Genomic DNA, 26,296 nt, shown 5'->3' on the forward strand with positions numbered 1-26,296 from the left:
ATATTATAAAACTTAGTTGAAAAAACGTTTGCCAGGACTGTAAATAACATAGTTAGTAGGATTTTGTGCATTTTGGTTGCCAGGGCCTTTAAGAATTTAGTAAATTCCCGTTTATTCCCGTGGATAGTTTCCTTCTTTGAAAATTCCCGGAATTTTGCAACCCTATGTGTGACTAAACAATGTGTGGTGGTGTGTTTACCTGCACAGTCCCCACCCACTGGCTGTATTTTGCTTTGTTTTGGTTTCTTTTTCTCCGTCAGGACGTTTTATAGGCGTCAAATCAATTGAGCAGTGCACTTGGAGAGTGTTGAACCATCAACCAATAACAGCGTGAGGCTCAGGTCGCAGCCTAATGAGCACGGAGCAGCAACCCCTCCCCTATTAATTTCCTTAGCTTTTGTTAGCTCAGTTGGTAAAACTGATAGGTAGGCTATCTCTGTGTGTCCACCCTCCAGAGGATTTCCCCCATGTGCCAGAGGATCGCGAGGGGTCCCCAGGCAACCGCAGGGGCGGCCGTGGGAGGAGTTTTGGGTGGAGCTATGTCTGAATATTGTCTTTAAATAATAAACAATAAACAATGGTTTTATTTTGAAGGCCTATTAGAAACATGCAGATATTCGTAGAAGGGCTACACATACAACGGATTAGAAACAGAACACAACAAAACCAAGAGGAGTAACACTTTAAAAAAGGGATGGGCAAAGCAACAAGAAACCAGATATATCCCTTAAAATCTTTATCTTTCTTACATTTATTAGACAAGCCTACAAGTGACACATTATTTACAATCCAAAGAAAGGAGGTTTAGTAATTCTCCATTCGTACAATGAATATGATAAGCTATAGTAGCCTAGCCTATACAAATGGCCTAAATATGAGGGATTTCCGTAGTAAGAATACAGTATATACGTTGTTGATGAAGTAGATGTAATGTTAAAAATATCCCTTATTATTATTGTAGAGATGGACATGATGAAATGTATTGCTCTATGATGTGTAACATGTTTGTATATGTAGACCATTTGCAATTGTACATGGTGCAAATGTGACCTTTGTACTAATTCTTCTGCTGCTGTTTGAATGAACCTCAGGACAGGTTGGATCAAGCACTGGACTGGTTTTATTTCTGCAACATGGGATGGCAAACACAACCAGTGTGCAATTAATTCAAAGGCCTTGCAGTCTGTTCTCGCTCACACAACAGCGTTAAGAGCATTTTACTTCTGTGATCGTATAGTGGTAACATTGGTTTCAAAAACATACTTGTAAATGAAATATAAAAACATAAAATATCCTAATGATCTATAATAGTGAGTAACAGTCAATAAATAAATGCTATTATTTGTATTGACATCATTCAAAATGAGCTCAACTTACATAGAATTAGTTGAACATCAAAACAGAGCATTCACATGTATGAGCATCATAAGTCCAAAATAAAGCCTATACTGCCATCTCTTGCATTAAAACACAACAACATGTCCAAAACACATATTGAAAAGTCCGGTTTAAAAGAGCACTCAAATATTAATTACACATAACATTGCATATAAAACAGTACAAATAAACATACCTGCAACATGGAATAGCAAACACAACTAGTGTGCAATTAATTCAAAGGTCTTGCAGTCTGTTCTCGCTCGCACTACAAAAGAGGAGCTTGGCATTAGCATATACAGGTCACGTACACCTCGTGCTGAAAGTAACTAGCTAAAACATCCTCACACATGTTGGCTGCTAGCCCAAAGACTCTTCAAACACTACGGCAACAATTCGTCACAAAACAACGAAACTACTGGTTTTACAGATGCCTCATTAGTCAAGCATGTTATACAACAAATGCTGATAGTTTACACATCATATGAACCGTAGTTTTCACTTATTACTGACTTAATCAGTAAACAACACGTAAACCAGCCTACACATGACAAAGGTCACACCCTGGACTTATTAATTTCAAAGGGCCTGGACATTTCAAACCTTTTAGTGTCTGATGTGGGTCTCTCCGACCATTCATGTTTGTTTTTTGGGAGTACAATATCTTTGCACACAACTGCAAAAACAAAGGTTATCAAAAAACGGTATATTACTGAAAACATGAGTGAACAATTTATCCAGGCATTTTCTCTGTCCCCGCTCCTCCCCTGTATCTCAGTTAATGAGCTTGTATGTAACTTCAACTCAAAAATTACAAATGTTATCGATGCTATTGCACCCACCAAGGTGAAAATCATCTCTGGTAAAAAAAGGTCCCCCTGGAGAAATACCCCTCAGGTCAGAATTGAAAAAAGAGAGTGCCGTAAAGCAGAACGCAGGTGGCGAAAAACAAATCTAAATGTTCACTATAACATCTTCAAAGAGAAACTACGCACGTTTAACCTAGAACTAAGAAATGCAAGACAGTCTTTCTTCTCTTACATCATCACCAAAAACAGCAACAATGCACATGCCCTGTTTGCTGCTGTTGACAGGCTAACAAACCCTCCTGTGTCAGTAGCGTCTGAGCATCTTTCCACGAGGGCCTGCAATGAATTTGCCTCCTTCTTTACTGAGAAAATTCATAAAATAAGACAAGCTGTCACTGCATCAATACCAGGTTCAAGATATGTTTTATCTCTGTACCCATTTAAAACGAATTCAGATGCCATGACAGTTTTTTATGATAAACAAGAAAAACCTGGATGACATTATACAACACCTGAACTCCTCCTCCTGTTGCCTTGACATTCTGCCCACAGGCTTCTTTAAAACTGTTTTTAGCTGTATGGCCTCAGATGTCCTAGAAATTGTCAATATGTCCCTTCGCACTGGTGTATTCCCACAGGCCCTGAAAACAGCTGTCATCAAGCCACTCCTAAAAAAGAAAAATCTAGATACATCATTCATGAACAATTATGGGCCGATATCCAACCTACCATTTTTAAGCAAGATCATTGAAAAAGCTGTTCATCATCAGCTAAATAACTACTTAGCAATGAATAACTGCTTTGATGTCTTTCAGTCAGGTTTTCGACAACACCACAGCACTGAGACTGCTCTGGTTAAGGTCCTCAATGACATCCACTTAAACACAGACAATGGCAAAAGCTCTGTATTAGTTTTATTGGATCTCAGTGCTGCGTTCGACACAGTTGACCACTAGGGCTGGGCGATATGGACCAAATCTTATATCACGATATAGGTAATTTTATATCACGATATGGATATATATCACGATATAGTATTTTTCCTTAAAATTCAATGGATTACAATAACCGTACTGAACTTTTCATCTTTTGCTTGGAACTTAAATTTCCATACAAAAGAGAAACTGGTACCAAAATACCACACCAGTCTGGCTTTAGTCAGTCAGTGCAAAATAAAAATGACAGCATCAACCAAAGAGCCTAAATTTTCCAATTGATAGTAGCCTATATCAAAGTAATGAAAGACTTGAATTTTACTGCAGTATTTGCTCATCTTCATTTAAAAAAGCTGTCAAAATTAACTAATGAGCAAATGCCTGGTAATACTTTAACTCCAGCTTCAACACAAATAATATTTTCAAGTTTGACATGTTTTAAAGTTACATAAAACCAGCCTTGCTGGCTGTCTCCAACAATAACAGCACGGGGGTGAAGCCCCGAGTAGGCTAAATATGTCATTATTAGCCAGCTAGCTCACGAGAGCTAACCCATGTAGTTTGCGGCTTAAAACAAGCCAACTCTGCGTCACGGCAACAGCACGCTGAAGCAGCAAGCAAGTTTCCTTTGCCCGATGACATTTTTGACCGTTAAAACCAGCTGCTCTGCCACCGTGACACGGAGTTGGTTTGTTAACTTTAGTGACAGCGCACCGAAGCTAGACCATGAGCTAGACAGCTAGAGCAACAGATGAGGCTTCTTCTGTTGCGTGTAGAGAAGCTGTATTGCAGCCCAGAACTCTGCAGCAGAGCCCCGTGTGGCGCGGCGGTGTAACTGCAGTGAAATTATAGGGACTCGGAGGGACAGCTGCCTCCCGCTCCATATATGCTCCCGCCACATCAACTTTGTATCTCCGCGATATAAACGGTATGGCCAAATCTCTCCCACTTTTATATCGTCCACGATATGATATCGCCCAGCCCTATTGACCACAGCATATTACTAGATCGACTAGCAAACTGGGTTGGACTCTCTGGAACTGTGCTAAACTGGTTTGAATCATACTTAAAGGAAAGAGACTACTATGTGTCAATAGGCAATTTCACATCCGAGCGAACAAATATTACATGCGGGGTCCCCCAAGGTTCCATTCTTGGGCCTCTTCTGTTTAACATATACATGCTACCGCTAGCTCAGATTATGAACAAAAACAAATTATGCTACCATAATTATGCAGACGACACACAAATTTACATAACCATATCACCAGGAGACTATAGTCCGATTCAAGCACTAAGTAAATGCATTGAACAAATCAATGACTGGATGTGCCAAAACTTTCTTCAATTAAACAGCGACAAAACTGAAGTAATTGTCTTTGGTGCCAGGGATGAACAATCAAAAGTCAGCGCACAGCTTAAATCTGTTATGTTAGAAAGCACACACCAAGCTAGAAATCTTGGAGTAGTGATAGATTCCGACTTAAATTTCAAAAAACACATTAAATCAATTACTAAGTCAGCCCACTACCACCTTAAAAATATATCGAGAATTAAAGGGCTAATGTCTCAGCAGGACTTAGAAAAACTTGTCCATGCATTTATTTTTAGTAGACTTGACTACTGTAACAGTGTCCTTGCTGGCCTTCCTAAAAAATCAATCAGACAGCTTCAGCTAATTCAGAACGCTGCTGCTCGAGTCCTCACTAGGACCAAAAAAGTGGATCACATCACCCCAGTTCTGAGGTCTTTACATTGGCTTCCTGTTAACCAAAGAATTGATTTTAAAATATTGATATTGGTCTACAAAGCCCTAAATGGTATAGGGCCAAAATACATATCTGACCTACTGGTCCCTTATGAACCAGTCAGAGCTCTCAGGTCGTCTGGGACTGGGCTATTGAAAGTCCCCAGAGTAAGGACCAGACAGGGAGAGGCAGCCTTTAGTTTTAATGCACCCAAGCTCTGGAATAAACTTCCAGGGGACTTAAGGTCCGCTTCAACACTTGGCTCTTTTAAATCAGGTCTGAAGACCGTTCTGTTTCCGTTTTAACCTGAAATTTTAATTTCTCATTTTGAATAAATTTTTACTTTTTATTTTATTTATTTTTTGAATGTGTGCTCTATGCTTGATGAATTTTGTTCTTACTTGTTGTATTTTGTTATTGCTTATGTAAAGCACCTTGAATGGCCTTGTGTCCGAAATGTGCTCTAAAAATAAACTTGCCTTGCCTAATGTCTGAGCAAACAGAGCAGCAACTTACCAACAGCGTAAAGCTGGGAACACACCGCACTGGCCGCGCGGCGAGATTACATACAAAGTCAATGTACTAGCGCGTGGCCGCGCGTCCACCCAATAATCGGCGGCCGGCGGCGGGGGCTTGCGCGGCCGCGCGTGAATCGGGAGCGCGGCCATTAGCGGCGCATAGAAATTGTGTCATCGAAGGAGCGTGAATCGAAGGCTTGTGCGGCGAGCACGGCGCCGCAGAAAAAGATGACATTTTTCATCTTTTTCTGCAGCGCCGCCGGGCACCGCGCCTCCACAGCCAATCAGCGTTGAGATTGCCCGGTGGCGGTGGTCTGCAAGACGAGGTGGGCGTGTGGAGTGAGGACATTGGGCTTCCAATACATTCTGCAAATATGTGTATTTTGCATCTGTTTAGCTGTTGGTTGTACTTTAGCCAAGGTAGCGCCGGTTAGCATAGTGAAACTCACCCAGCTGTGTGCTGCTCCTGAGGATAATATGAACCCAAAGTTGACGGCAGTGTCCGTGTGGAATTCCATATAGTACAGCGAAGCACCGGTGTTGTCCTCCGTCAGCCGGCACACTTTCACTTTCAGGTAGGCTGATGTCTGCCTTTATTTGTGCTGCTGAGCACACACTGCTGTTGTTAATGTGTTTGGAATGTTGCTGAATTGCTGTTAATGTGTGTGTATTTGCGATCGGGGTGCGTGTTCAGGCTGTTTTAATGATATTTGTGACAAGACTGCCGCTGGTTACACAGTGAACCTACATCTGTATTTTTTGGCACAGCTGGACCATGTTATTGTTGTTGTTGCACCGTAAGTGTGACGGGTCTGATCTCGGCGTCGGCGTCAGGAATATATGGCCCAATATGATCAAGCGGCGAGCCTCCTGCGGTCACGCGGCCAACCGCCGCCTACGATGAGGCGGCGGTTGGCCGTGGCGGCGACTGCGGTGAACATGGCCCAATATGACCAAGCGGCGAACCTCCTGCATTCACGCGGCCAACCGCCGCAGGCGGCCAGTGCGGTGTGTTCCCAGCTTTAAGAGCATCTTACTTCTGAGCGCAAAGCAAAAATGCCCAGCATTAAGTGTGAAACCAACTTCCGCTGTAGACTTTCAAAATAAAATACACAAAAAAACCTTTTGTTGCAGTACCAAGTTTGACAGGAATTTAACATTTAAGCCAAGTAATTATTTACACTGTTACACAAACAGCAATTGAAATTCCCAGACAATTTCGATCAATGGCAATTATATGATTTAATCTTAATGGTTTAAGATGTAGGCTACTTCACTAGACTACAACTTTTGGTGACGGAAGTTTGTGTTCACTTTAAAATAAATCTATACAGGAGAAATCCTCTCATTATTGCTTTCCAATCTATTTCTGTCAAAGTGACTGAAAACTTAACACTCTTAATTAAATACTTAAATACATGTGTAACTGCTCACTTGGATTTACACTTTGGAGTAATGATTTAAAAAAATATAATGGATTGTAAGTTAATTTTGAGTGGTGATGTCAGACTTTTGCGGAACCAATTGGGGAAATGCATCAAAGACACAGGGTTTAAACTCCCAATTAGCGCTCAGCTCTGCCTGTCAGCAAGACGTTTCCCATCAAACATTTCTCTCCCGCAGCCCCTGGAACTCAACTGCAGCGACTTACTCCTAGGTCTGTGTACGTCTTGATCCCGCGGAACTTTAAAGTCTCATGCAGCCAAGCCGCAGCCCGCCGCAGGTGCAAGTCGGACAAAAAGTCTAACTATAGGACTTACGGTTTGAGAGTTAGATGGAGTGGACGCACTAAGCGTGAGCTCCGGTAAACTACCTTTTTATAACATTCCGCACTCATACTATCACACCAAAACGGCTTCAGTTTTTTTCGTTTCTGTCAAACACTCCTTTAGAGAAGTACAGCCGTCTCTCTAAATGGCTTCTAAGGGTAAAAAGCCGACTCCGAGCGAAAAAGAGGATGCTAATACTAACGTTAGCTTGGGGGCAATAACCACCATGATAACCACGCTACTCGAGGAGCACCGCAAGGCACTGACCGCCGAGTTAAAAAAATCATTCGCTCAGCTCGACACAAAGATAGACCAGATTACACTGACAGTGGAGGACCATGGTCAATGCGTCTCGTCCCTGGAGCTTTCTTCGGATGACCTGAGTAAGCATGTCAGCGACCACCAGACCATTCTCGGTTTGCCTGAATCCACTGAAACCGGACGCCCAACTGATTTTTTTCGGATTTGCTGCGGGACGTTTTTGGGAGCGAGATGCTGCCAAATCCCCCAGAAGTCGACAGAGCCCATCGCTCCCTTAACGCTAAGCCGGCACCTGGCCAGAGACCGCGACCAGTCATTCTGCGCCTGCATCGATATCAGACGAAGGATCTACTCATCAGAGAGGCAAGACGGAGAGGTCAGATCGATGATTCGATGCAATCAGGCAAATGTCCGGGCCCTGACGGCTTCCCTGCAGAGTTTTTAAAAAGTTTTCTGTACTTCTTTCCCCACAGTTGTCTTCCATTCTATCTGAATCCTACAGACAAGGCTCTCTCCCTCTATCCTTTGCCGAAGCCTGTATCACTCTTATTGCCAAAAAAAGATAAAGATTCAACGCTTCATACAGACCAGTTTCCCTCCTTAACACAGATGCTAAAATCTTAGCTAAGGTTCTAGCTCGAAGACTAGAGACTGTCCTCCCTACGGTTATATCTGAGGACCAGACTGGTTTTGTGAAGAGCAGACATTCTTTCTCTAACGTACGTCGATTTTTAGATATAATTTACTCTGCTTCCAAGGACATCCCTGAGTGTGTCATGTCAATTGATGCAGAAAAAGATGTTGACCGCGTCGAGTGGGTTTATCTATGGGCGGCTCTTGACAAATTTGGTTTCGGGTCAAACTTTATATCGTGGATCAGGTTACTATACTCTCACCCTTTAGCCTCAGTTCGGACAAATTCTCAGATTTCCAAGCCGTTCGACTTACATCGTGGAACCCGCCAGGGGTGTCCTCTGAGCCCCATGCCTTTTTTTTATTTTTTAAGATATTTTTTGGGCATTTTTATGCTTTATTGATAGTGCAGAGAGACAGAGGTGAAATGGGGCAGAGAGGGGAGTGACATGCAGAGAACGACCGCGGGCGGGAATCGAACCCGGGTCTGCTGCTGGGCCCGGCCCGGGAGGGGGACGCCTTACCGACTGAGCTAAAGGCGCCCCCGAGCCCCATGCCTTTTGACTTAGCCATTGAACCCCTTGCCATAGCCTTTCGTAGCTGTGAGGACATAACCGGTATTTGGTGGGGCGGCACACAGCATAAGGTCTCCCTATATGCTGATGACCTTCTGCTTTTTGTTTCTAGGTCAGACACATCTCTGCAGTCTGCTCTGTCACTGCTCAATCATTTCAGTACATTTTCAGGCTATAAGATAAATCTTGGAAAAAGCGAACTGTTTCCCATTAACTATGAAGTACAAGCACCGGTCCTTAACAACCTGCCATTTAAAATTGAAAAAACAAGCTCTCATACTTGGGCATTTCAGTTACAAAGAGGCACAAGGATCTTTTCAAAGAAAACTTTATCAATCTGTTTAATCAGATCAAACAAACGATTACGCAATGGTCACCCCTATCAATGTCTCTTGTTGGCCGAATAAACTCAATTAATATGACCATTCTACCAAAGTTTTTGTACCTCTTTCAGGCCTTACCAGTTTTTATCCCCATGTCCTTTTTTGACCAACTCGACTCAACTCTTTCCTCCTATATATGGAGAGGTAAGCGGCCTTGTCTCAATAAGACCCACCTCCAAAAAAACAAAGTTGCTGGCGGCCTGGCTCTACCAAACTTTAGTTTTTACTATTGGGCTGCCAACCTGCGCTGCCTTTCATTTTGGTCTTTCTTTCACAATCAGCGCAATTGTCCTGACTGGGTAGCCATGGAATTACATACAGATGATAATATGTTTGTGCCTGCATTTCCTGGATCCCCACTTCCACTCCCCTCGATTAAATCTTTAAAAAATCCGGTGTTTAAACACTCTCTAAGGATATGGGTTCAATTGAGGAAACATTTTGGGTTGCATAACTTCTCCCTGCTGAGCCCTATTGCATCAAACCACCTTTTCACACCATCCTGTCTTTAAAGAATGGCATAAGAAGGGTATTGTGCGCTTCAAGAACCTGTATATGTGTAACACTTTAGCATCATTTGAACAACTAAGCAACAAATTTGGGCTTCCAAGGTCAGATTCTTTCAGATATCTGCAAACAAGACATTTTGTGCTATCCAAATTGACCAGCTCTTCTATACCAGCAGACACAACCCTTGTTGATTTTTTTCTTTCTATCAACCCATCTCAAAAGAGACTTGTCTCTGTGTTCTATGGCAGGATGTTGGATCTAAGACATGCCTCTATGGACAAGATCAAAGCAGCATGGGAAGGGGACCTGGGCTTCTCTTTAGAGGAAGATACATGGAGCTCCATTCTTAAACATGTTAATTCCACCCGGCGAATCATTCTGTTGAGGTGGAGGGAACCTGTCCCGCCCACTCATGCACAATGGCTGAGAGATGTTATGTCCTGCCTTAAGCTAGAGAAAATTAGGTACTCGCTTCGGCATTCTAGCGCAGGCTTTCAGAAAGCATGGGGACCTTTTTTGGGCTCATTTCAGGCTCTGTGAACTGGCAGTGACTTGGGAGGGATTATTTTTGGGTATTTTGATGTTTATTTTATTTTACTGATTTAAGTGGCATAAGTTGTTTTTTATTTATTCTTTCACACTACCTGTCTATAACAAATTAACAACTTTTTCACTTTTCTATACAAAAACAAATAAAAAGATCTTGATTTAAAAAAAAAGTCTACTATAATGCTGTATGCTCAGTAAGACGCTCGTCATAATTGCGCAAGTCCTTGTAGTAAGCTTTAGTTAATAGGTAATAAGGCCCTAATAGATTCTTATTAACATTCATGTTTGGTAATAAGAATAACTATGAGTGTTAATAATGACATAATAGACATGTTTATTGCGAGATTATAAAACACTTATAAACCCTTATTGATTGCCTATTAACATGAATAAGTCTTATGAGTTTCTTATAATTGTTAATAAAAGCATTATAAACCCATTTATTGTGTCTTACTAACTTACCTTTACTAAGCATTTTGTGTTGCTTTATTATCGTAAAAACAACTGTATTATTAATTTATTAGCAGTAAACTATGCACTTATTAAGCTGCTTATTATGCGTTTTGCATGTACATGATCAAAAGCGAGAACAATGCTTATTAAGGTTAATAAATCCTACAATATACACTTATTAATTAACGGTTAATGAGTACTATATGTTGTCAAGGTTGATCAAATGTGAACTTTTAGCTGAAATAAAGGTGCGATGGGTTAAAGGTAGTTATCAAATTTCTAAATATTGCATTACATTCAAAAGTCTGCTTTGCTCCTTTGGAGTATATGGTTGTATTTTTGGACTACACTAGTGATAGAGGTACAGAAGTTAAACAGTAATTAAAGGCAGGGTACTTTACAAACAAGTGATAGTGCTATGTGAAGTACAAATTTGCCCTGTTTTACTGATATGCCTTCATTTGTATTTTTGTCCTCAGGCTCTACAACAATCACATCACAGATGTTGGAGCCAAGTTAGTTGCTCAGATAATTGAGGAATGCCCAAAGTTGCGAGTTGTTAAGTATGATTCTTACTTCTTATGAGATTAAATAATAATATTATAACAATTTCAAATATTGTAAAATGGATATGTCATGGTCTATGTCTCTAAAATGGATGCTTGTGGCATTACTTTGTCATAGAGTTGGAAAAAACAAGATCACTGCAGTTGGTGGGAAGTATTTGGCCAGCGCAATTCAGAAGAGCACTTCTATATTTGATGTGGGGTAAGACTTAACTTCTGTTGAACCTCTTTGTGGTTTTGGATGGCTTAATCCAGGATATTCTTATCCTGATGGCTGTGATCATGAAAGGAGTTAGATCAGAATGGAAAAGCCAGTTACATGTACCATCAAGTTAATACACCTGAAAAGAGAAATGGAGGAAGACTTTAGATTATGCCAAAACTAAAGTTTTATCCCCATCTCTCAAGTGACACAAAACATACGTAACATTTGTAAAGGATTATTATGTGCTGATTGAACCCAAATATGACAAGAATGTTGACACACTACCAGCTATCACTTAAAGCCACTACGAGTAACTTTGTCCGTTGGCGGCTCCTTTGGACAAAAGCGGTAGTATATTTACGACGCCAGCTGTCGTAAAGCTGTTTTCTAGCACGTGCCGGCCGTGCGAGTGTCAAATGATTTACTCTGTTACAAATACTTGAGTAACTTTTTGAATAAATTGTAATTTTAGGAGTAGTTTTATTGCAACATACTTTTACTTTTACATGAGTAAATATTTGAAGAAAGAACGGTACTTTTACCCCGTTCCATTTGGCTACGTGACGGTCGTTACTATATTTTTTTATATATTTTATTTATTACATGCGAGATCTATTTCTCTCGTGATTTCTCTCCCCGGGGACGTCTTCAGCCAACATATCTATCACGTGACTATTTTAACCAATAAAAACCACATTACAAAAGCTTGCCAATCAAATGCAGCCACTTGAGTCACATGACAAGTGTTGTCATGTTGTCATAGGACTCAACAATGTCCGCTGACTTTTTTAACGGCTCCGGTTCCGCACCGATGTTGTGGCCGTGCCATGTAGGCTACATGCAGATTTTACCGACTATCTGGGTGAGTCGAGAAAATGGAAGAAACCGCTGATTCCGACGAGCTATAACCACACCCCTGGCCTCACATACAAACTCACACACTCGCAAGCTCTCAATCACACAAACTCACACAATGACAATCACACACTCACAATCACATTGACACCTAGACTCCCACACACTCACAATTACAGAGACACTGTTCTTCTTTGACACATGTCCTGTTCTCCCTGTATGCCCCAGTCTGGCTGTGTAAGAGTCTGAGAATGGTCTCTTTTTTTCAGCCTCTCTGTAGTTTCATACATTAAGTTAGTGTTACTTTTTTTTCTTTGATGGTTCAGCCCCGTTACCAGTCATTATGACGACAAATAACTGTCTCAAACAAGGCTCCCGCTCCCCTTCCCTCACCTGGAGGGATAGGCTTCTCAAATGGCGTTGCTGCGCTACACTGAAACTTGCGACCAATACGAATATGTGACCAAAGAGCCTGCATGCGCAAACCGAAAATCGGACTGGGTGTGCGACCAGACCAAATGCAGTAATAAAAACGATATAAAAACGTCTGTCTTTGTACTGATGGTCTCGTTTGCTGTTAAAGGTCATTTATGATTATCAGAGGAAACATGAGGCTGTTTAAAAGATATTTAAATGTTACTCGTTGTGGCTTTAAGACCAATTGATGAAATGCATGATGAATCTGAGAAGAGTTGTGTAGTGCAGCTCTGAGGGTTATGATGTTTGTGCCAGCAGAATGTGGGGGAACCGGATTGGCGATGAGGGTGCAGAAGCATTTGCAGAAGCTTTGAGGTCCCACCCAAGCCTTACCAACCTTAGGTGAGAAAAAAGCTAGTTACAGAGACAACAAAACGACTGATTTAAGCTCATCTTCCAACTGAGTTCTCTTGTTGTTGTAGTCTTTCAGCCAATGGCATCTCATCTAGAGGTGGGAAGTGCCTGGCAGAAGCACTGAAAGAGAACTGCGTCCTCAGGATATTCTGGTAGGCAGATCACTTAGTCTGAGTGAGTTTTGCTTTTTCCACAGAAAGGCTCTCTGTATATATGATGTACATGTCTTTGCCATTGTAGGTTAGTGCAGAATGAGTTGGCTGATGACGCAGCTCCACACTTGGCTCGGTTGGTCCAAGCCAACACAGGTCTAACCCACCTCTGGTAAGGACACCACATGTATTTACTTGCAGGATGTCAGCATGGATTTCATTTGTCAAAAAGTAAGTAACCTGCTTTGTATATTTCATGTCAGGTTAATAAGCAACCGGTTAACTGTGGATGGGATCAAACACCTGGCCGAATCACTGACTCAAAACACAGCACTCAAAGAGATATGGTGAGCTTCAGGTGTCACACAGTGACTTTCAGGCATTTTCTTTTCCCTCGGATTGCTTCCAAATGAAAGGTGCATTGATGGAATGGCAAGCTAATCGGCTTACTTTGCCCTGATTAGTACTCCGATGGACTTCTCTACCGAGCTTGTGTCACCATAATCCCCAGTACTGTGTGTCATACTCAAATACATGAAAAAACACTATTAAGTTAATATACAGTATGTTATATGCACAATACAATAAATGCACGCTAATTGACACACACACACGCACACACAAACATATATATATGTATATATATATATATATATGTGTGTATATATGTGTGTGTGTTTGTATATATATGTGTGTGTGTATATATATATGTGTGTGTGTATAAATATATACACTCAACAAAAATATAAACGCAACACTTTTGTTTTTGCTCCCATTTTTCATGAGATGGACTTAAAGATCTAAAATTCATTCCAGATACACAATATTACCATTTCTCTCAAACATTGTTCACAAATCTGTCTAAATGTGTGATAGTGAGCACTTCTGCTTTGCTGAGATAATCCATCCCACCTCACAGGTGTGCCACATCAAGATGCTGATCTGACATCATGATTAGTGCACAGGTGTGCCTTAGACTGTCCACAATAAAAGGCCACTCTGAAATGTGCATTTTTTTTGCTTTATTGGGGGTCTGGGGACTCAGAACCAGTCAGTATCTGGTGTGACCACCATTTGCCTCATGCAGTGCAACACATCTTCTTCGCATAGAGTTTATCAGATTGTCAATTGTGGCCTGTGGAATGTTGGTCCACTCCTCTTCAATGGCTGTGCGAAGTTGCTGGATATTAGTGGGAAGTGGTGCACGCTGTCGTATACGCCGGTCAAGCACATCCCAAACATGCTCAATGGGTGACATGTCCGGTGAGTATGCTGGCCATGCAAGAACTGGGACATTTTCAGCTTCCAAGAATTGTGTACAGATCCTTGCAACATGGGGCCGTGCATTATCTTGCTGAAACGTGAGGTGATGTTCATGGATGTATGGCACAACAATGGGCCTCAGGATCTCATCACGGTATCTCTGTGCATTCAAAATGCCATCAATAAAATGCACCTGTGTTCTTTGTCCATAACAGATGCCTGCCCATACCATAACCCCACCACCACCATGGGCCACTCGATCCACAACATTGACATCAGCAAAGCGCTCACCCACACGACGCCACACACGCTGTCTGCCATCTGCCCTGAACAATGTAAACCGAGATTCATCCGTGAAGAGAACACCTCTCCAACGTGCCAGATGCCACCGAATGTGAGCATTTGCCCACTCAAGTCTGTTACGGCGACGAGCTGGAGTCAGGTCAAGACCCCGATGAGGACGACGAGCATGCAGTTGAGCTTCCCTGAGACGGTTTCTGACAGTTTGTGCAGAAATTGTGTGGTTATGCAAACCAATTGTTTCAGCAGCTGTCTCAGTGGCTGGTCTCAGACGATCTTGGAGGTGAACCTACTGGATGTGGAGGTCCTGGGCTGGTGTGGTTACACGTGGTCTGCGGTTGTGAGGCCGGTTGGATGTACTGCCATATTCTCTGAAACGCCTTTGGAGACGGCTTATGGTGGAGAAATGAACATTCAATGCACGAGCAACAGATCTGGTTGACATTCCTGCTGTCAGCATGCCAATTGCACGCTCCCTCAATGCTTGTGGCATCTGTGGCATTTTGCTGTGAGACAAAACTGCACATTTCAGGGTGGCCTTTTATTGTGGACAGTCTAAGGCACACCTGTGCACTAATCATGATGTCAGATCAGCATCTTGATGTGGCACACCTGTGAGGTGGGATGGATTATCTCAGCAAAGCAGAAGTGCTCACTATCAGACATTTAGACAGATTTGTGAACAATGTTTGAGAGAAATGGTAATATTGTGTATCTGGAATGAATTTTAGATCTTTAAGTCCATCTCATGAAAAATGGGAGCAAAAACAAAAGTGTTGCGTTTATATTTTTGTTGAGTGTATATATATATATATATATATATATTAGGGCTGTCAAAATTATCGCGTTAACGCAGAGTGATTAATTTCTGGAATTAACGGCGTTAATTTTTTTATCGCAATTAACGCATGTGCAAAAATGATCCGGCTCTGTACTACAGTCACTCTAAGTTGTGGCTGACCCAGGATCAGTAGCTGCGCGCAGCCAAACATAACAGCACGCTAGCCCATTCCGTGTTTTAAACTGCTAACGGTCACGTCTGTGTCGGGGGCATAGATAGTATATAAAATCAACTGCCGCGGGTGACAGTTGATGTCGGGAGCAACAGGAGGAGAAACATTGTCCGCTCTGTTCAGAGCCCGCGAGGACACAAGCGTCTGCAGTTTTAAGAGGTGTGTGTGAGTAGACATCAACATAACGTTGGCTTCCTGGTACAAATGAACAGTCCCCTACGACGTGGTCGCGCGTACACACACACGTACACACACACGCACGCACGCACGCACACGCGCGTACACACACACACGCACGCGTACACACACACACACGCACGCGAGTACACACACACACACACACACACACACACACACACACACACACACACACACACACGCGGACTGTATCAAGTTGTATTCAAGAATGCACAACCTTCCACAAAATAAATGCCATTATATAGCCTATATTTGCCCAAAGACATAGTAAAGAGACAGACCAATTGAATTATGGTGTGGTAGGTATATATTTTAGTTTAGTTTTAAATTTATTTTCAGTATTAAAACCATCATTTGTATTTTTAATTAATAACAATACTCATTTTAAATGTACATATCCACCTTCTGTCCTTTATCTTTCCGTTCATACAACAATATATAGAGAAAATTTGAATTTTTCGGGCATATTTCGAATGGTAAAATTAATCGTGATTAATCCACAGAATCCTGTGATTAATCTGATTAAAAATTTTAATCGTTTGACAGCCCTAATATATATATATATGTGTGTGTATATATATATATATATATTAGTGGTGGGCCGATAACGGCGTTAACGGCTGCGTTAACGCCAGACTCTTATCGGGCGATAAAAAAAATATCGCCGTTAATCTCTTAATTCCACCTCCTGTTCGGCTCAGGGGAGATGCTGTTCGCCGTCGGGGTGAACCCCCTTCCGCACGTGAAGGCTCGCTTCACGTGCGGGAAAGCTATAGTGTGAGCGGCCACAGCTTGTATTTTGGTCATATCTAACACTGGACTGCAGGCCTATATAAAAGTGTTGTACCTTTGCTTTCTTTGGGTTAAAAAAAACTCCATCAACTCAGTATCCGTCTAGTCCAAAAAACTCTGTCAGCTGCTGCTGCAGACGGTGTGCAGACGTGCTCGGAGAATCGGCATCGGCGCATCAACAGTCATTCAATGCAGCGGCAGTAATCATACAACCGAACGGTGTAGAAAGTCCCGTCAGTTAAAAATAGTGATCCAGATTTTAAATCCATGTTAAAATCGGAAGGATATAAAGCTAGTTAGCTTAAAAAAAGTAGCAAACATGTCAACTGTGATGTGTTCAGGCCGGCTCAGTAATATGATTGATGTGTTCAAATGCAACACAAAAAAAAAGAAATTTGAGATTTTGGCGAAACTTGTTTTCCCAGCAATATAAAATAGATAGTAAAGATGGAATTATGACCTGTTTAATGTCCTATCTAGAGCTATGATCATATCAGCAATTAAAGCAATAATACAAGTTCTATTTCAACAAAATAATAGAAAATTATCAATAGTGATATCAATAAAGACTTGGATCGTTAAGGAGTCTTGAAAATGGTATCAATATCAATACAAATTAACTCTCCTGTCATCTGAGAGAAATTAAGATGATTTAATTTTTTTAACCGTTAGTATTTACCGGTTAAAAATATTATCGGTTGACTGGTTTACCATGGACATCCCTTATACTGTATAAATGTATATCATACATTGTATGTTTTTTTTTGTGTTATCCCAGTTAAGTTTATTATTAATTTTTTATCATTTAATATTACTTTTAATAGTTCCGGGACGTTGGAGCAATAACCTGGTGTTTTGACACTTCAGTGTGCACTGTGAATTTGAAGTAATGTTCAGTTTTTGAATAAAGATGCAGCATTTACAAATGTTTATTTTTTTTATCCGATTCATCGATTAATCGAAAAAATAATCGACCGATTAATCGATTATTGAAATAATCGTTAGTTGCAGTCCTAAACAATTCATCGTTACCTCTTATGGCCTACAGTTCAAAGTTCATGTTTAACTGAATAAACAGTTTGTAAACACAAGTACATCTTGTTGAACATTATCTATTTTCATCACCAATTATCATAGTAGAACAGCTTCCTCAAGCAGTTTGTGATGCATGTTGGAAACAGGAGATGAGCCCCTGGTCTGATGCGCCACCTGGCTTGAGAAACACGTTCTCAAAGACTTACTTTGAGTCATTATTTAGGGAGCACACACATATTATGAATGAATTCAAATGAGCCATTTTAATCTAGATTAATCTAGATTAATTTCAAAATTAATCTAGATTAATCTAGATTAAAACAATTAATCTATGCCCACCTCTAATATATATATATATATATATATATATATATATATATATATATATATGTAAATATATATATGTATGTGTGTGTGTGTTTTTACAATTTCTTACTTTTCAGAGTCTGTTAAATCTCTTTTTTTGTCCATTTTGCCTGAGGAAGAGAAGCTGCCTCATAATTATGCACACCTTGATATATAGGTTGCGTTCCGAATCGCATACTTTCTACTATATAGTATGTAGAAAAAAGATTTAGGATGTCCCGATCCTTGTGGCCAGATTTAGGATGGTTAGAAGTACCTGGATGTCCTACTTCATGCGGCCAAGATTGTTAGTGTTGAAAAGTGCATCCTATTTGGGCGATTCTGACCCACAATCCAGTGCGCACGTGAAGTGACGTAACATCGACGAAGCCTCCATATAAAAACAAACGGGGATGCGACGGATATGAAAGCAAGAGGCAAGATCAAGGCGCAATGTTATGATGAAATAAGAGAGAAAAGTATGTCCCAATAGTATGCCTACTGCATCCTAACTAGATTCTTTTTATCGTCGGATGTAGTATGTAGAATAGAAAAAAGAAAGAGTATGCGATTCGGAACGCAACCAGTGTGTTGATCTCCTTAGGCCACACCCTCACTCATTACACAATGTGCACAATGTGTTGGGAAATGTGCATAAAAATTATGATATGGCCAAAATCCTCACTTGCCTAAAAATTATACACACAGTGCTGTTTGAAAGTTTGTGAACCCCTTGAGCATTTTGGAATGTTATTGTGTTTAACCATTATTAATTCATTTTTATCAATACCAGTATTTTCTATATGAAATAACAAATAGTCAATTGTTAAAAGAGATCAAACAAATTATTTGCCAACTGTTGTATCTGCAAAAGTTTGTGAACCCTAAGCTGCATTGCTTAAATCGAGCAGGTAAACACAATCAGATGGGCCACATTGAGTGATGAAATGGACCAATGTAATGAGAGATCTTTAGGGAAGAAATTGGGCGGCACTAGATAAAACAGAGATAAAACCAGGTCAGTTTAGGCTCACCAAAGTGAACCCATACAGGTCAGACATGCTAAAAGGGAAAAAAATCTTTTGAGGATCTCAGGAATAGAGTTGTGATGCACATTTGTCTGGGGACAGCTATCAATTAATTTAAAAAAAGTTTGAGCTCCATCAGTCCACCATGAGGCAAATCATCTACAAATGGAGAGCTTTAAGAGTGACTGAACATCTGCCTAGAAGTAGACTTCCTTCAAAAATATCCACAAGCGCCACAAGAAAAGTCATTTTTCAGTTAAAAGCCAACCCAAACATTACATCTGGAGATTTGCAGACCTCTCTTGCAGCATCTGGGACAGATGTGCATGGTTCCACAATAAGAAGAAAACTCAGTCAAAATGGCTTTCATGGGACGGTTGCTGAAGAAGCCTCTGCTCTCAAAAAAGAACAAAACTGCTTGTCACAACTTTGCCAGAGAGCACCTGGAGATACCTGAAGTCTTATTCTGTGGACAGATTAGTCCAAAATTGAACTGTTTGGTCATAACCAAAACCGCCATGTTTGGGCAAAAACGCAACTCTGCCTACCACCATGAGAACCTTCTCCCAAGTGAAGAATGGTGGTGTCAAATTGTCTGCAAATCTCCAGATGTAATGTTTGGTTTGGCTTTTACCTAAAAAATCACTTTTCTTGTGGCGCTTGAGGATATTTTTGAAGGAAGTCTACTTCTAGGCAGATGTTACAACAGTTGGCAAATAATTTGTTTTATCTCTTTTAACAATTGATTTCTGGAAAAGAAAAATGTTGAATTGATAAACAAAGATCTGTTATTTCATATAAAAAATACTGGTATTGATAAAAATGAATTAATAATGGTTAAACACAATAAAATTCCAAAATGCTCAAGGGGTTGAAAAACTTTCAAACAGCACTGTATATATGTCAATTAGCATGCATTCTCCCCCAGAGTGTATGAATGTCTGATGTTGTCTGATCATGTCTCTACAGTTTGAAAGGAAACCAGCTCAGTGCAGAGGAAGAGGAAGTGTTTGTGGCAGAGAAAAGGCTGCAGTTCCACTGACTGAGCACTAATGTGCATGTGTTGGGAAATGGCAGAAAAGGTGTAGTGTGAGTTCACTGTATGACAGCCATTTGACCTGGGTGCAAATGTTTGGCTGCTGGAAATACTGTATATTGGTCTCATATAAGTGTAAGAGTTTTTGTAATCCTGGGGCCTATTACACAAAAGTGGAATTCAGATATCCAGGATAATTGATAAAGCCAGTTTTGACAAAGTGTAGTCTGGGCACCTTGGATTAGTCAGTTTCACAAACGCCAATCCAGGATGAAAATGGGCCGCTTTGTCAAGCCAGGTGTAAATTAATAGGCTTGTTTGAGCACAGTTGCAGCTCGTCTGGAAAGTAGACGAGAGTAGCCGAGTGCAGTCGGGGGAGTGAGCAAAGGCCTGACTGAAGCCGGACAGCTCCGAGTCGGCTCGACATGCATGTGCCGTCAGAATTAGCGTCTTTGTCAGGACCAGGCTAAACGTAAAGGATACATCTCCATGGTAACTTATGTCCCTCTGCTTTTGTGCAACTGAATCATGGCTAAAGCAAGCCAGGATAACAAAAATATCCCGGCTTAATCCTTTATCTTGGTTTTGTGCAATAGGCCCCTGGCTGTATTGTTCTGTTTGTTTTTGTTTATTTGTTTTGAAAAAACAATACAGATGTAAGTGTAAAAAAGAGTTTATGTACAGAGGAATCTCTTTGTTGTTTCATGTAGTGTTTGTTTTTCTGAAATATTGACAGACGTTTTACTGTTATGAAAAACAGCTGAAAGCACTGATGAACAGATGGAAATATTGCGATGACTTCTTCCTTCATTATTAGTCTTTGTTGCACTATGAGGCATGTTTTGTCTTGGCAGTATGAACAATAATTTTTTCTCAAATATTATGACTTCCATAAGGTTCTGTACATGTTCTGCAGCTGGTGGAATGTGAATGAGGTGTACTTCAGTGTAAAGACAGGACTATTGGAATGTTTACAGTTCTTGTAACCAAGGTATACCAACACCCTTTGGCTAGAAAATCAAATTAAGAAAGTCTTCTGTTAAATTACATAAGTGATTTTCATTTCCCCTATGGACTCTTTTTCACAGCACACATTTTAACATCATGGCAGGAACACAGGTGTATCTGAACTATTACAATAAACCATGTCTCTGTTCAACTTAAGTGTTACATCACTGCACTGTGTAACAGCCTGGTCTACAGTGAATGGAAGGCAGACATTATTGAAGTTGCCAATTGCACATGATTTTTCCAAATACCTGCGGTGGAAAATTCCTACTACTCTTCCTTGATATTATGTGAGCCACCTCCTTTCTAGTTTATGTAATTGACACACAACCATTCTTCTCATACAGCATATCATTAATCGACATCACCTTTTAAAGTGGTCTCATTACTTAACATTATAGCTGAGGCTTTATCCAAAGTGACATAACTATTCAACCATGTGGGCACAACCCATACATTCCAAAAACCCTGCAGGAAGGCTACATCAACATCAAATAAGTGAAACTGCTTCAAGTTCTGCTTCGCACCAAGTGATTTATTGTTACACCTCCATAAAGTCATTAAATAAATGGGTCATTCTTAGGTGGATTTTTGTGTCCTTGGCAGACAAAGAAAACAAAAGCACATTTCTTATTTTAAAATGTTGTCACACCTAATTTACACTAAAATGACTTTATAAAAATAAATGGTAGATCAGGCAATATTTTCATATTATAAAAAATTGTGTTTTATATGTGGTTTTGGTTATATCTCCATTGTCCCATGGTCCAGTTTTGGACATTCAACCCTGCTTGATTGTAAAAATAAATATTTAACAATATAAAAAAGTCTGTTTTAATTAGAAATATTAGTATTTCATGTATTATTTCACTACAAGAACACCTGTCCCTTGGGTTCACCGTCATGTCCAACACACTGAACAAAATGTGTTTTATGGGAGTTTTCTTTAGGGTTAGTGTACTAGGTGATCACAGCATTGTCATTTGAATGTAGAGAAATGCAGCTCCGTAGTGGGAACAGACAACTGTAGAAGTCAAGGTAAAGCTTTGTTAAATCAAGAATATGTTTATTGGCTGTCATTCCCAAACAACTCATATTTCCTTTAAATTATTAAATAATAAGAAAATAAACGTTTTATGTTGTGTATTTTGAGTACATTTAATGCAAACTCTAAAAAGGACATTTCCAAACTGATATATTAGCAAATATTTAAAATAATGTGACAAAATGTCATTTCTACAACAGTCATTTCCGGCCATTTTTCAATGTGATCAAGGGACTGTGGTAGAAATGGTGTTATAAATGCTTTTCATTTGGCTTATATAACTAGAAAATATTAAGTTAAAGAGTTAAAAAACATGTTATTAGCTAATTGATATCAAGGCCTACACATTATTCAATTACTGTTTGTCAACTAATTTCCACCACACAATCATTACCACAACAACACATCTATCTTATCTATCTATAAAGCAAGAAACGTCTGTCTGTGTGTGTGTGTTCCTGTGGCTCGCATATTGTTATGTATTGTGGGTTTTAAGGTGCGAACACACTACACATGTTACACGCGTACAGACGCGTATAAAATCGTCTATTTTTCCATAGGGAACCATTGGTTTACGCACGTACATGGCGCGTTGATGCGTCACTCGCGCTAAAGCATCATTTAGCCGCGTTAGCTGCGTATGAGCCGCGTATATACGCAGCTACGCGCAGAGTTCAAAAAATTTAACTTTTTACGCTCCTACGCATGACGATTAGCCGCGTTGGCCAATCAGCGTTGGGCTTGACCCGACGTCACATACATTGGCACGGTCGGAGAACAGTGTACTGTACACAGAGGCTGATGAGAGACACAGAGGAGGAAAATGTATTGCAGGCAGCCGAGCCGGTGCTGTATGACAGCAGCTGGGGAATAGAAGACGTGGGTAAACCAGGAGAATGGACTTCCTGGTTAATTCAGTGAATATGTGCGGCTGTGCTTTAGCCGATAAAACAAGTTAGCGCCGTATAGCATAACTCACCCGGTTGTGTGCGGGCGGCTAGCGCCTCATATTATGAACCCAAACATGACGGCTATGTCCGGGGGACTTTCACAACAAGTACAGCGAAGCACCGGTGTTGATCTACGCCAGCCACGGTCCCCTGTCACAGCCAGGTAGGGTAATGTTGGCTACTTGGCTTTATGTTGTGCCGCCGTGCACCGATGCTGCTGTAACTGTGTTTGTTATGTAGCTGCCGTGAATATGCAATGCTGTTTTAATGCTAGGCTATTTGTGCTGTTCAGTTTGTCTTTTGGCACAGTTGTTGGCCGTGTTGTTGTTGTTTTTGTGCGGACATGCACGCTGTTGTGTCGGGTCGGGTCTGATCGCAGCCATGGTTAATTAGGGGAAATACAATATCGGGAGGGAGACTACGCGCGTAGAACCATTTTTGACACAAAATGATCAAGCAACATTTTAGCTGTGTTACGCACGTAAATCTTACGCGGGTAACACGTGTAGTGTGTTCGTACCTTTAGATGTGATAAAACTTTTTCGTTCGTACATTTTATGTGTTAAACTGTTTTATTTTGAAGTCCGGATTGAGTAAGGTTGTTTTCCGGGTGGGTTGAAAAGATGTGGGATTTATTGTGAAAAACAAAGGAAGTGTTTGTTATTTTTGTAAGTTAAGGTAGTGACAGGGTGTATTCACGTAGGAGAACAGAGAGGGCGATAAAGGGAGATTTTCCTGTGTTTAGCTTGGTGGGCTCCTCCCATTAGTTTCGTCTGGATGGGGACACCTCCCCTTTGATTAACAGCAAGAGATTGAAGAGAGGAACCGGAGTCGGGTACTCAACTCGGTGACACAGGGCGGAATGCACTAAGCACATCTCTCTCTCTCTCTCTCTATCCATCTTGACACAGATGACTTGGTAAAATTCTTAAACTTTAGAGTAGAGTGGGAATGAAAGAATAGGAAATCTCCTAGAATGGTGAATGGAATTAACGGAATATTGGTAGTCTACAGTGGCTCCTCTGTTTGGCAATATCCCTTAAATCCTTACCATTTTTAAGATTTTGGGGAATTTAGATCAGGGATAGGCGCAAAACAAATTAGAGAGCATGCAATAACTCTGATTATCTTGTGCTTTGACAAATTGGGGAAATTGACCAAGTGAACATCTATAATGGGAAATAGACCAGAACTCCATTTGATGAGTATGTAGGCATATAAACGTATTTCTGTCTTTTCTGTTTTTCTGTTATTCTGTTATATGATTCTTGTAATATCATGTAATTGAATAAAAACCAGTAAACGTTCCGCACGTCTCTGTCACATTTTGTTTATGTTGAGAAAACTACGGATCTAGATAGGGTTTTTTCCAACAGAATGAGGTAAAGCGCCCCTGTGAGGACACAACGTAAGTTTGGTATACCCGTGCACAGCCGACATCTGCTGACAACACAACAATACACAATCTCATACACCAAATCTTTTTTAACTGAAAGAATATGTTTTAATTCCTTCCCAGGTTTAACGCGAGCGTTTAAATTCTGAAATAGTATATCTGTTCTATTTTTTAGGAAGGATGGTTAACAAACATAGGTTGCATAAAACTGAATTTAATAACTTGTGAAGGATGTCTTCCGTCTGAGAGTGGTGAATGAAATAAATACACAAGTCTTCTAACGGGTATACGTTTAGAGGGTTTATTTTCTGGTAACGAAAGTAAGAGGAAAAAAGAGGAAGATTGTCTGGAACAAATATAGAAGGGTGATATTACATACAGACACCGGCTTCATTCTATATATGAGGAGGTTCTGATGAAATTAAACGCTGTGTACTTATTGAACATTTTCCTTTATTTAAAAGTATCCCTGGTGGTCTTGAGGGTGAATCTTGCGCTGTCACCGCTGAGGCCGGGGTTTGCGTCTTATAGCAGAAACCGTGGTGAGAGGGGAGATTTCTTTATGAAGAGAGAGTTTACAATTAGATCACAGTGTTACAAGTTAGTTAATACTGGTTTATTAGGACATAAATAATACACATTCAATACTAACTTTTCATTATTGGTTGGACTTTCCGGTCCCGATCGCTTCAATATCTCTCGGACTGTTAGTCAGATCGGCCTGAGCTTCAGGATATTGCTTGCACACGGCACAAAGGTGTGCATCCTTGATTGATTGTGAGGTTTTTTGGACCAAATATGTAGAAGTTATCATATTTATATCTGGCGAATACATGCGCGCACTGAAGGCCACAGTAACCGACGGGCATGAAGTAGGGCCCAATCTAGATCCACCCCCTATCCCTATCTACTATCCCTCCGTTTGCGCGTTCGCGTGGAAGGCCCGCCATATTAGGCTTGTTCGACCCCAGTTTCGGCTCGTCTGGAAAGTAGACGAGCGTAGCAGAGTGCAGTCGGGGGAGTGACGAAAAAGCCTGACTGCAGCCGGACAGCTCCGAGTTGGCTCGACTTGCATGTGGCGTAGGAAGTAGCGTCCTTGTTGCGGATTCAGTTCATTTTCTAGTTTTATTTTGAAGGCCTACTAGAAACATTCGTAGAAGAGCTACACATGCTACAACCGATTAGAAGCAGAACAAAACACAAAGACGAGTAAACACTTCAAAAGCGAGGGGCATTTTCAAAACAAGAAACAAGATATATCCATTCCCCAGACATCTTTATCTTTCTTGTTACTTTACTACCTACTTTTAAGTGATACAAAATAGAAAAAAAAATAACATATAAAAGCAACAGATAACAGATTATAACCACAAGTATTCAGTAGTTCAAGCATTAAAATACATAAAGCATGCAGGACAAACAAGAGTCAGCATCAGACAAACACAAATTAAAAAGGTAGACTAGGACTTATAGCAACATCACATGTGTTAGACATGGAGGCAGTAGCCCACCAAAACAGACAGTACATGCACAACAAACAAACAAAGTCGACATGGCAATAGTACATGAAGCAGCACAGGAGAGACAGAACGAGCTACACAAAAGCATACAAAGTACCTCAATAGATTATGTTTTCTTAAAATTGCACAGTGATGGAATTGCCTTGGTTTTTTGTCCAGAACTTTCAGTGTTTGTTTATACAAAGACTGTAGTGGTTTTAGTGTTGTGTGATTAGCCTGAGACCAGCTCGTCAGACAG

At 40.6% G+C, this 26,296-nt stretch overlaps 1 protein-coding gene across 3 annotated transcripts in view; it reads left to right on the forward strand.

Moving 5' to 3' along the window:
* Nucleotides 1-24,353, forward strand: part of nod1 (nucleotide-binding oligomerization domain containing 1) — a 60,446-nt gene extending 36,093 nt beyond the window's left edge. For all 3 annotated transcript variants that reach the window (XM_080039379.1, XM_080039380.1, XM_080039381.1), the window contains 7 exons: nucleotides 11,000-11,083; nucleotides 11,205-11,288; nucleotides 12,882-12,965; nucleotides 13,046-13,129; nucleotides 13,218-13,301; nucleotides 13,393-13,476; nucleotides 20,073-24,353. In XM_080039379.1, the coding sequence (XP_079895505.1) occupies nucleotides 11,000-11,083; nucleotides 11,205-11,288; nucleotides 12,882-12,965; nucleotides 13,046-13,129; nucleotides 13,218-13,301; nucleotides 13,393-13,476; nucleotides 20,073-20,145 (577 nt within the window). In that variant the 3' untranslated portion in view covers nucleotides 20,146-24,353. The remainder of the gene's footprint in view (nucleotides 1-10,999; nucleotides 11,084-11,204; nucleotides 11,289-12,881; nucleotides 12,966-13,045; nucleotides 13,130-13,217; nucleotides 13,302-13,392; nucleotides 13,477-20,072) is intronic.
* Nucleotides 24,354-26,296: the final 1,943 nt, after the last annotated feature.

Source organism: Ammodytes marinus (genome assembly GCF_949987685.1).
Source record: "Ammodytes marinus genome assembly, chromosome: 13".
NCBI lineage: Eukaryota > Metazoa > Chordata > Actinopteri > Uranoscopiformes > Ammodytidae > Ammodytes > Ammodytes marinus.